The sequence below is a fragment of the Procambarus clarkii genome, chromosome 37 (assembly GCF_040958095.1).
Source record: "Procambarus clarkii isolate CNS0578487 chromosome 37, FALCON_Pclarkii_2.0, whole genome shotgun sequence".
NCBI lineage: Eukaryota > Metazoa > Arthropoda > Malacostraca > Decapoda > Cambaridae > Procambarus > Procambarus clarkii.
This window is the reverse complement of record NC_091186.1, coordinates 21,671,078-21,682,836: the sequence shown is the minus strand read 5'-3', so window position 1 is coordinate 21,682,836 and position 11,759 is coordinate 21,671,078. Positions and strand designations below refer to the sequence as shown.

Below are 11,759 nucleotides of genomic sequence, written 5' to 3'. Positions count from 1 at the left end.
AACTGCGCGGCCTCCAAATATGACCCCCCCCCCCAATGCGCAAGAAATAAATTCTCAGGAAACAATTATTTTTTGTTTTAAAAGTGTCAAAAATCCCTCCCTGTATTTGGGTATAGCAACGGAATGTCAAAATTGTACTTACTTTGGCTGCTATGGGGTCCGTAAGGTGGGACGTGATGTCATCATTCCCCCGTGCGCCCATGCCGTAAGCTCCCGGAACCGGTGGGGCGCCTGGGGCAGGATGTGCGCGATGCCACGAATATATTTTTGCTCATTTTTTGCTCACAGTTCCAAATACAATTTATTATATTTTACATTCAGATTTAATGTATGGTAACACGTACACTATATTATGGCAGTAGAACATCCGTACCATCTGTAGACACTGTGTTACGTGCATCACAAACAAGTACACTTATCTTGCACTTATTTTCAATTTATCACTCTGATATATTTATATTTACATTATATATACACACTGTACAGTATCACACACTATACACACACACACACAGTACTCCGTGAGTGTGCGATATGCTGCAAAACAGCCAACGGAGCAGAGTGACACCTTGCACTCCACGCACCAGGTGCTGATGCATCTTCGCTTTTGTGATCTGCGTGTAGTGTTCCTGCATACCATGCATTTACGTTTACCCTTCTCCCGTGATGCTGTGCTTGGCATATACTCCAGCATGTGTACCTCGAAGTTCTCATTACCCCCGCAATCTGTCTGAAGCTGTGTATGGCATTGTTGCTTGCACCCCTGGTTGATACCTGGTTGATACCTGGTTGATGGGGTTCTGGGAGTTCTTCTACTCCCCAAGCCCAGCCCGAGGCCAGACTCGACTTGTGAGAGTTTGGTCCACCAGGCTGTTGCTTGGAGCGGCCCGCAGGCCCACATACCCACCACAGCCCGGTTGGTCCGGCACTCCTTGGAGGAATAAATCTAGTTTCCTCTTGAAAATGTCCACGGTTGTTCCGGCAATATTTCTTATGCTTGCTGGGAGGACGTTGAACAACCGCGGACCTCTGATGTTTATACAGTGTTCTCTGATTGTGCCTATGGCACCTCTGCTCTTCATTGGTTCTATTCTACATTTTCTTCCATGTCGTTCACTCCAGTACGTTGTTATTTTACTGTGTAGATTTGGTACTTGGCCCTCCAGTATCTTCCAGGTGTACCCCGCGAGGTACTACGGACCCCTCCCTGCCATACTTTACTAGCAGCTGTGACACAACAGTGGCATTGAAGGTACATATAGACAGTGAAGAGCAGAGGTGCCATTGGCACAATCAGAGAACACTGTATAAACATCAGACGTCCGCAGTTGTTCAACGTCCTCCCAGCGACTATAAGAAATATTGCCGGAACAACCATGGACATCTTCAAGAGAAAACTGGACTGTTTTCTAAGAGAAGTTCTGGATCAGCCGGGCTGTGGTGGGTATGTGGGCCTGCGGGCCGCTCCAAGCAACAGCCTGGTGGACCAAACTTTCACAAGTCGAGCTTGGCTTGGGGAGTAGAAGAACTCCTAGAACCCCATCAAGCAGGTATCAAGCAGATGGTTTCCTACCGGACTTCACTAAGTACATATTGAAGCAGTTGAGCACTGCAACATCCATGAGGTGGAAGAAGAACTTTTTCGTCCACTTCACAGACCTGCGCACGCACTCCACACCACCAAGCATCATGTCACAATTATCGACGAGGCGCATGTTCACGTTATAGTCTATGACACAGTCTGGCTTATACATGGGGTTGCGCATCTGAAAATGGACCTTCCCATTGTCCAACATGGCACCGGTGTGAATCGTTGTTAGCATATTCACCTCGTGTCTGTCCTTCCATCGCACTGACAGCATATTGTCACACTTGCACAGCTGGCACTTGCCCACGGATATACCTATACTGAACACTGGCATTTCCTTCCTGAGGACCTTCACAGTGCCACATACGCCGGTGTTGTGGGCAAGGAGGTATCTGGTCAACAGGGGGCTGGTGTAATAGTTGTCTGTGAACAGTATATGCCCCCTGTTCAGCAACGGTTCCATCAGGGTTTTTACGACACTGCCGGAGAACCAGTGTTCATCTTGAGCTGGTATGTCGATGTCTGTACTGTATACAAGAATACAGAGTACAAGATCATGTCCAGGACGATACCAGTCTCACAGTCGCACAGCATGAAAAACTTTAGTCCAAAACGGTGCCGCTTGGAAGAGATGTACTGCTTGAAAGCCAGTCTGCCCTTGAACAGTACAAGCAACTCGTCGATAACGACATTCTGTCCAGGTACAAAATAATCCCTGAAGTTCCCTCGCAAGTCGCTGAATTCCTTGCATACCTTCCACAGTCTGTCGCGTCTGTCCTCATTTGCATTGTTCTCGAAATGCAGGCACCTGAGAATCAAGTGGAACCTATCCCGCGACATATACCGGTTGAAGACGGGTGATGGAACAAGGCTGTCTTTGTTCCAATAGTCCTGGACGACAGCTTTCTCGGAGTGTTTCATCATCATGCATAGTACCAGAAACACGTACATCTCGTCGATTGTCGTTGCCTTCCATCGCGTGAGGCGTAAGGCAGGTAATATGCCGCCGTCTATGAGGGGTGTGGGCGTACATGTTTGTCTCGGTCACAAGATGCCTCATGAAGACATTGTCAAAATATGCCTGGAAATATTCCATGTTCGCCATATCATCACCGTTATACGGGAATAAAGCTGTAACAACAACATCGGTATCATCAAACGTTGGTATTTGAGGGACAGATGTGGTGCATTCCTCCCACACAAGTACACCAGGGAGTTTGATGTCGGCGCCAACACCACCACGAGCACCAAAACCACGGCTACGTCGTCTGCTGCTGCTGCTGGAGCTGGGTGAGGGTATGCTTGGCGCTGAGGCAGATTTTCATACCGTAGGCCTACCACAATCACCTGATGTTGAGGGCCCACTGTCGTCATGCTGTGAGACATGCTATCACCTGCCTCGACGTGTTGCTGAGGCAGCAAAGCCCCGCCTGGTACCACCCTCGCTGCTAGTACTCGGGTCGTCCACACTACTCGTATCGGAGCCAATGTCACTGAAGCCCGAGAAAGATTCATCACATATATTGTCATTGAATAAACTAGCATCTGGGGACATACATGATGGTGGTGGTGATAACGGTGTTGACCCAGGGCGGCGATACAGGCCGGGTGAGGAGCGTATACCATATTCACTCGCCCCATCATCCACTTGCGTCTTTCCCTCACTCGTATCAGACCTCAGTGTCAGATCTTTCTCTGGATCATAGTCCAGGTCATCATCCATAGCATCGTCGTCGTACAAAATATCGCGAATCTCCTCCTCAGAGAGTCGTTTTCCATGACCGCGGGTCACTGTGGAGCGGGAGCTCGTTGACGATGCATCAGACATGGTTGCTGCTTGGGAACTGGGGCTCTCCATGGCCACGGGGCATGCTGGGAATTTTTTTTCAAGCTGGCGGACTATCACTGGGGCCCCCAGCCAACCATTCCATACCCGCGTCACCGCATGTCACTTTTAAATCGAATGTGAAAAATACAAATACCCGGAGGCGCGTAGTGCACCCCAAGTGTGGGCCAGCAGGTGCGTTGCACAGTTAAAGGGTTAAATATTCCAAAACTAAAAGATAGAAGAAAAAGAGGCAATATGATCACTACGTACAAAATATTAACGGGAATTGATAAAATTTATAGGCAAAAATTCCTGAGACCTGGAACTACAAGAACAAGAGGTCATAGATTTAAACTAACTAAACAAAGGTGCCGAAGAAAATTAAATTTTTTGGAAGTGAATAAGAAAATTCACTTTCACACACAAGTGGGGTAGACAGTTGGAACAAGTTAGGTGAGAAGGTGATGGAGGACAAAAGCGTCAGTAATTTCAAATTGTTATATGACAGAGTGCTTGGAAGACGGGACATCATGAGCATAGCTCTCATCCTGTAACTACACTTAGGTAATTATATAGTTTATAGGTTGTGTGGGGTCTATGTTCTCCTATTCCACATTCCATAACATGGCATTTGTTCACATTAAATTCCATTTGCCAAGTGGTGCTCATACACTTATTTTGTTCAGGTCTTCTTGAAGGGCAGGACAATCATGAATTTATGATTTCTGCCAGTACAATAGTCAGTTCTGCACATGTGGAGCACAGTGACTTAGAAAGGAAAATTATTATTATTAATAATTATATATCCTCCCCAAAGCAATGGAATAGTATAGGAAACACTTATTTAAGACATTCACTGGTTGAAAATATATATTGAAACAGCAGTGTTAAATGTTGAAAACAGTCTGGAACTCTATAAGACATTCAAATGACCAATTTTGGGATATGAGTTTTGTGTGAAACATTATTGGAACCAAGCGAGTCCACACAGAGTGGAGAGTGGCAGCAAGTTGTCCACTCAGGCAGCGACTACTCCAGTGTCCAGTAGACGTCAATGCGACGGTTGGGTGGTCTTCTACAGTAACGATAAGTGCATTAAATGTACTAGTGCTTTTTTTCTTTGTTAGTTTAGGGATAGGAATTTTAGGAATGTGTGTTTGTAGAACCCTGTGTGTCTTGTGTTATTTTGGGCTCATTCACCCACTTTAAGGAGTACTGTAACACGTGGTTTAAACTCCATCAACCTTGGTCCCCGTTAGTAAAGTGATTAAGTGTAGGCCTTATATTGTAAAAATCCATGCTACATTTGCATATTACCAAGAGAGTCTAGAGTAAAATAACGACTAAGCCCAGATTTGTGTGGGACCAATAGTCAATTCATCTATCATGTTTATGTTTGGTGAAGAGTATCACTCAATCTCAACAATCCATTAACATAATCGTGTGTTCCCATAGTTAATAAGTGTAGAATAATCCGGAGTTGGTCAATAAAACCCATGTGTAAAGATTTAACCCACTGTGCACTTATTGTCCAACTTAGACTAAGAATACTTGACCCTTCCTCAATTATCACATACGATATATACGTTTGTTTCCTTCCATTATTCGTAAGAAAGTAAGGACGGGTTTTGTTAGTCATACTCTTGGGTATGACTTACAAGCAACCCTGCTGCTGCATATGTTACCAAAAAATATTATCCCATACTCTGGGATATGTTTATAAAAAATATTGACCTTGCTGTGGATATGTTAATCTGTCAGTAATATTAACTAACTCTAATATTAACTCTAGAATAGCTAATACAAATAATGTATGCAAATATTACGTAACTTGTATTAGTAAATAAAGTACTGTAATATTACTTTTTTGTTGTAAATACATCTAGCTTAACCAAATATTCTTTTCCACAGGATAACAAGCCAGAGGAATGTTCAGTGTGTTATAACGATTATGACGACAATCAGCTACGGCCTCGCACATTGCCGTGCGGCCACACATTCTGCTCCCAGTGTATTGACAATGCTATCAAGAATGGTCAGCTGACTTGCCCCAGCTGCCGTGTCCAGCACGCTGCCACAGCTGCTACTCAGTTCCCAATTAGCTATGCTGTGCTGGCTTTAGTTAGGAAACTCAAAAATATCCAGCAAACACAAGAGAAAACTGTACCCGCAAAAAAGAAGTTTCGTTCCATGTTGCAGGAGCAGAAGAGCAGCATTAGCAGCCTCATTAAAAGCTGTGAAGAGGTACTGTCCCAGCTGGGGGAGTACCGGGGGCAGCTGGGGGACTGGAAGACTCACCACCTGCAGCTCCAAGACAAACTCTATGCTCTGGTAGAGCAGAACAAGTCAGCAATAAAGCTTTTGGAACTGGAGGATACCAGTGTGGTGGATATGACAACACATGGAGAGGAAGGGAAAACTCGGCTGCAGGCCATGCTGGGGAGCCTCGACACAGTCAACACCCTACAGGAGGTTGGCACAACCATAGACACAGCTGATGAGTGCAGTATGAAGGTAGAAGATTGGCTCCAGAAGTGCCAGACACTCTTCCCAGATGTCAAGACTGTCCACACCTCAGTGAAGGTACGCTGCTGAAGGTCACATTGTTCTCACCCAACTGAGTGTAGTATTGCCTCTATATAAACACTTTTGACATGGAGACACATCATGATGAGAGTAAACTTTATATATAGGAAGATTTTTGCTCTAACACCTGAAACATTTTTATTAATAAAGTCAACTGTCATCTTGGTGTGTCTCTACACTGTGGTCAGTGTAGAGAGACAACATTACTTATAGTTTTCAGTTACTTTACTCAGTCTGATGCTTCATTATAGTCCAGGTATTTTACTCAGAGCCTGATGCTTCATTATAGTCCAGGTTCCACATTAATGTTTGTGTTGGTAATGACAGGTGCAGGAGACCATCAGGGAGGCTTTGGAGATGACGACCACAGAGACAGGTGCCACAGCTGACCCCGTACACCTGGGAGACTCAGCCTCCACCATTAATGTTTGTGTTGGTAATGACAGGTGCAGGAGACCATCAGGGAGGCCCTGGAGATGATGGCCACAGAGACAGGTGCCACAGCTGACCCCGTACACCTGGGAGACTCAGCCTCCACCATTAATGTTTGTGTTGTAATGACAGGTGCAGGAGACCATCAGGGAGGCCCTGGAGATGATGACCACAGAGACAGGTGCCACAGCTGACCCAGTACACCTGGAAGACTCAGCCTCCAGCATCATGAATAAAGTTCAGGAAATCACTGGAGAGATCCCCCAGAAGCAATTAACAGTAAGATTTTTATTTTCTCTCATAGGTCATATCACAAGATATTGAGTTGCGTTTTGAGGAGAGGAAGCCTGTTCTTAGATTTATCGGGGTTCCCCAAGGTCAACTACTGACTTTCCTTAATATACAATTTACAATAGTTTCCTACCTCTGGGATAAATATTTACTGGTAGGTGAACAGGCGGAACAGGTGAAAGGAAACATGTGAATCATTTCTGTCCTGCATGGTGATTGAACCTGCGATCCTCTATTGAACCCGGGATCCTGGCTCCCCTCACAGAAGCACAGAGAGCGGGTGACACTCCACCAAGTGAAGTGGTGGAGTGTCACCACTCTCCATCTTACCGGGAAAACATTCAGGAAGACAGTGAAACAAAATAGACCACTGCTGGCTTCGAAGAGACTGATGCCTTGTAACTGCCAACAAACTAATAAACAATGCCAGCACCAACCACCTGCCAGTAGAGGGGAGCTGGAGCTACAGGTCCAGCACCAACCCCCCTGCCAGTAGAGGGGGCTGGAGGTACAGGTCCAGCACCAACCCCCCCTGCCATTAAAGGGTGGCTGGAGCTAAAGGTCCAGCACCAACTCCCTGCCATTAGAGGGTGGCTGGAGCTACAGGTCCAGCACCAACTCCCTGCCAGTAGAGGGGGGGCTGGAGCTACAGGTCCAGCACCAACCCCCTGCCAGTAGAGGGGGGCTGGAGCTACAGGTCCAGCACCAACTCCCTGCCAGTAGAGGGGGTGCTGGAGCTACAGGTCCAGCACCAACCCCCTGCCAGTAGAGGGGGCAGGAGCTACAAGTCCATCACCAACCCCCTGCCAGTAGAGGGGGCTGGAGCTACAGGTCCAGCACCAACCCCCTGCCAGTAGACGTGGGCTGGAGCTACAGGTCCAGCACCAACCCCCTGCCAGTAGAGGCGGGCTGGCGCTACAGGTCCAGGACCAACCCTGTGCCGGTAGAGGGGGGGGGCTGGAGTTACAGGTTCATCACCAACCCCCTGCCAGTAGAGGGGGGACTGGAGCTACAGGTCAAGCACCATCCCACCCCCTGCCAGTAGACGGAGGTTCGAGCTAAAGGTACAGCACCAACCCCCTGCCAGTGGAGGGGGGCTGGAGCTACAGGTCCAGCACCAACCCCCTGCCAGTAGAGGGGGGCTGGAGCTACAGGTCCAACACCAACCCCCTGCCAGTAGAGGGGGGCTGGAACTACAGGTCCAGCACCAACCCCATGCCAGTTGAGGGGGGCTGGAGCTACAGGTATAGCATCAACCCCCCCCCCCCTTCCAGTAGAGGGGGGCTGGAGCTACAGGTCCAGCACCAACCCCCCCCCCCCTCCTTCCAGTAGAGGGGGGCTGGAGCTACAGGTCCAGCACCAACCCCCTGCCAGTAGAGGTGGGCAGGAGCTACAGGTCCAGCACCAACCCCCCCCCCCCCCCCTTCCAGTAGAGGGGGGCTGGAGCTACAGGTCCAGCACCAACCCCCTGCCAGTAGAGGTGGGCAGGAGCTACAGGTCCAGCACCAACCCCCCCCCCTTCCAGTAGAGGGGGGCTGGAGCTACAGGTCCAGCACCAACCCCCTGCCAGCTGAGGGGGGAGCTGGAGCTACAGGTCCAGCACCAACCCCCCTGCCAGTAGAGGGGGGCTAGAGCTACAGCTCCAGAACCAACCCCCTGCCAGTAAAGAGGGGTGGGGCTGGAGCTACAGGTCCAGCACCAACCCCCCTGCCAGTAGAGGGGGGCTGAAGCTACAGGTCCATCACCAACGCCCTGCCTGTAGAGAGGTGGGGTTGGAGCTACAGGTCCAGCACCAACCCCCTGCCAGTAGAGGGTGGCTGAAGCTACAGGTCCAGCACCAACCCCCTGCCAGTAGAGGGGGGCTGGAGCTACAGGTCCAACACCAACCCCGTGCCAGTAGAGGGGGGCTGGAACTACAGGTCCAGCACCAACCCCATGCCAGTAGAGGGGGGCTGGAGCTACAGGCATAGCATCAACCACCTGCCAGTAGAGGGGGCTGGAGCTACAGGTCCAGAACCAACCCCCTGCCAGTAGAGGGGGGGCTGGAACTACAGGTCCAGAACCAACCCCCTGCCAGTAGAGGGGGGAATGGAGCTACAGGTCCAGAACCAACCCCCTGCCAGTAGAGGGGGCTGGAGCTACAGGTCTAAAACCAACCCCCTGCCAGTAGAGGGGGGCTGGAGCTACAGGTCCACCACCAACCCCCTGCCAGTAGAGGGGGGGGATGGAGCTACAGGTCCAGAACCAACCCCCTGCCAGTAGAGGGGGGATGGAGCTACAGGTCCATCACCAACGCCCTGCCTGTAGAGAGGTGGGGTTGGAGCTACAGGTCCAGCACCAACCCCCTGCCAGTAGAGGGTGGCTGGAGCTACAGGTCCAGCACCAACCCTCTGCCAGTAGAGGGGGGCTGGAGCTACAGGTCCAACACCAATCCCCCTGCCAGTAGAGGGGGGCTGGAACTACAGGTCCAGCACCAACCCCATGCTAGTAGAGGGGGGCTGGAGCTACAGGTCCAACACCAACCCCATGCCAGTAGAAGGGGGCTGGAACTACAGGTCCAGCACCAACCCCATGCCAGTAGAGGGGGGCTGGAGCTACAGGTATAGCATCAACCACCTGCCAGTAGAGGGGGCTGGAGCTACAGGTCCAGAACCAACCCCCTGCCAGTAGAGGGGGGCTGGAGCTACAGGTCCAGCACCAACCCCCTGCCAGTAGAGGGGGCTGGAGCTACAGGTCTAAAACCAACCCCCTGCCAGTAGAGGGGGGATGGAGCTACAGGTCCAGCACCAACCCCCTGCCAGTAGAGGTGGGGCTGGAGCTATAGGTCCTGCACCAATCCCCTGCCAGTAGAGGGGGGCTGGAGCTACAGGTCCAGCACCAACCCCTGCCAGTAGAGGGGGGCTGGAGCTACAGGTCCAGCACCAAGCACATGCCAGTAGAGGGGGACTGGAGCTACAGGTCCAGCACCAACGCCTGCCAGTAGAGGGGGGCTGGAGCTACAGGTCCAGCACCAACCCCCTGCCAGTAGAGGCGGTGGAGCCCCTGCCAGTAGAGAGGGGGCTGGACCTGCAGGTCCATCACCAACCCCCTTCCAGTAAGTAGTATAAACCGAGCCAAACACGTGCAATTTTGTTTTTTTCCCATGCACGTGTTTGGCCCGTGTTTTTTTCGTTACCCCGCTGACCCGTGCACAGGCATTGCTAACATGCACGTCTTTGGCCCCTGGGTTTTACGAACTTTTCTCAGCATGCACGTCTTTGGCCCCTGGGTTTTACGAACTTTTTTCAGCATGCACGTCTTTGGCCCCTGGGTTTTACGAACTTTTCTGGGGGGAGCCCCGTCGGCTCCCCGGAGCTTTACCGGTGATATGCTAATGTCAGACTTTGGCATCAGTCATGTGTATGGAGTTCTAGGGCCTACCGGGGACCACGAGCCAGAACCTGGCCCCCTCAGAGAGGCAAGGGGAGCAATGGCCTATAGAAACCCCCGTGTGGTTGGAAGCATTCTATGTCTGCCATCGACCGGGTCAAGCATCCAGAAAGGTAAGCATTCCAAAGCAAACCCCTATTCTGGTGAAAATTGCTACCTAAAGCCGAACTAGTGGATAGAACTCTTCAACAGAAAACAAGGAAACTAGCATGACGTCATACGTCACCGCGCCGCTGTCTGCGCAGCTCCCCCCTCCCCGGGAGGAGGAAGGGGGAGCCCCAGACCTCCCACGCCGGCTATCCACCCATCAGTTCTTCGGCTGATGCTATAGGCACAGGTTATGTGCTCCGGCTCCAGTGGTTGTTTCAGCACTGTACCTAGAGTGTGGTGTCTGTTTTCTAGGTGGTGTGTGATCCGGGAGTGATTCTCCAGTACTCTGGCTGCATGCACCTAGGGTTCCCTTCCCTAGGTGCCCTGTAAGTACTGCCCTTGGGGCTTGGGGCCACCTTCCACAAGTTCCTTGGGTCCTGCCCCTGCTTGGCCGTTTACTGCTTGGTTTTCGGCCGCTCTTTGTGTGCTCGGGTGTTCTGTCTCCCTTGTTCGCCTTAGAGTAAGGGGCAGTTTTTGCACTGGTGGGGCGCAGGGTACTGTGCAGCTTGTCTTTACCAATCATAGCGGCCGGCTCTGTTCCGCTTGGGTACGCTGTCCTCTTACGGGGTTTTCTTTTTCTTTTTGTTTATCTACCTGGTGGGGGGGGGTCTGCCTTCGTTCTTGCCCCTTGTGTCCCTTGTGTTCTGTGTATTTTCTGGTGGTACCCCCTGCTAGGTCCCCGTGAGTGTACACGTCCCGGAGGTTCAGCTCTTAGAAAGTTGTTTGGTAGCTTTGGGTGCCGGTTAGCAGTACCCTCCCTGGGATTACCTGGGCGCGAGTCCTCTTATAGTAAACGCTCGGGACCCTGGGAAACCCCTGGGGGCGCACGGGTCCGATGGATGTGACCCCAGAGTCCCCCCTCGCTTCCAGCGAGTTTGAGGGTTGCTCTCACTCTTTGTCTCTGGGTGACTCTGTTTTGCCTCCGTCTGCTGCCTGTGGGGTCGGTGACACCTTCGACCCGGAGTCCTGCGAGTTTGGTTGCTCGTTGGGGCTCGGTTAACCAGTTGTGCTGACAAAGCGGGTGCGGGCAGCAGGGGCATTGCACTTGAGCCTTGGTGGTGGCAACGTTCTCATGGTTTCCTCCCCGGGAGCCCCGGGGCTGCCCCGTTGTAGTTTGTTTTGGGACTTGGGGGTGTTGGTTGCTTCGGTTCCATCCACGCCCCCTTGTCTTTTCCCTGGTTCACCCTTCCTGCCTGCATCCGGTTCCTTACCGTCTGTAGGTTCGGGGCGGGGTTTTTGATGGTGTTGAGACTCGGGCAGTCTCGGGGAATTCCCCTTCCGGGGTAGTGACGGGGGCATTTGAGCCTGTTCCTCCAGCCGTGTTGTATGAGTCTGCCAGTGGGCTCCCTTCCTTAGTGTTTTCACGGCTGCCCCGGTTTTCTGGTACGGCCGGGGCTTTGGGGGAACGGCTCGTCCCCGGGGCCTGTCGTGTAGGTTCCCGGGGCTGACTTGGGG

General features: G+C 51.4%; 3 protein-coding genes across 3 annotated transcripts in view; 2 read left to right on the top strand and 1 right to left on the bottom strand.

The window, feature by feature from the left end:
- Positions 1-2,059: 2,059 nt before the first annotated feature.
- On the bottom strand, positions 2,060-2,539 carry LOC138371862 (piggyBac transposable element-derived protein 4-like). Its single transcript, XM_069336899.1, has one exon. The coding sequence runs from the start codon at positions 2,537-2,539 to the stop codon at positions 2,060-2,062; it is 480 nt and encodes a 159-aa protein (XP_069193000.1).
- Positions 2,540-4,912: 2,373 nt separating this feature from the next.
- On the top strand, positions 4,913-6,291 carry LOC138371861 (tripartite motif-containing protein 59-like). The gene is made up of 3 exons (XM_069336898.1): positions 4,913-5,002; positions 5,328-5,922; positions 6,272-6,291. The coding sequence occupies exons 1-3, from the start codon at positions 4,913-4,915 to the stop codon at positions 6,289-6,291; spliced, it is 705 nt and encodes a 234-aa protein (XP_069192999.1).
- A 287-nt stretch (positions 6,292-6,578) lies between these two features.
- LOC138372062 (peptidyl-prolyl cis-trans isomerase-like) overlaps positions 6,579-11,759 on the top strand; it is a 95,688-nt gene continuing 90,507 nt past the window's right edge. The window contains exon 1 of the mRNA XM_069337246.1: positions 6,579-6,713. Within this exon, the coding sequence (XP_069193347.1) occupies positions 6,597-6,713 (117 nt within the window). The 5' untranslated portion in view covers positions 6,579-6,596. The remainder of the gene's footprint in view (positions 6,714-11,759) is intronic.

What these genes read in the sequence shown, in the direction of transcription:
- LOC138371861 (XM_069336898.1), top strand. Translation starts at nt 4,913, where the DNA reads ATGTGTAAAGATTTAACCCACTGTGCACTTATTGTCCAACTTAGACTA. An exon ending in TTATCACATACGATATATAC is followed by an intron (nt 5,003 to 5,327) that starts GTTTGTTTCCTT and finishes TCTTTTCCACAG; the next exon opens with GATAACAAGCCAGAGGAATG. An exon ending in AGACACAGCTGATGAGTGCA is followed by an intron (nt 5,923 to 6,271) that starts GTATGAAGGTAG and finishes TATTTTACTCAG; the next exon opens with AGCCTGATGCTTCATTATAG.
- LOC138371862 (XM_069336899.1), bottom strand. Translation starts at nt 2,539, where the DNA reads ATGTACGTGTTTCTGGTACTATGCATGATGATGAAACACTCCGAGAAA.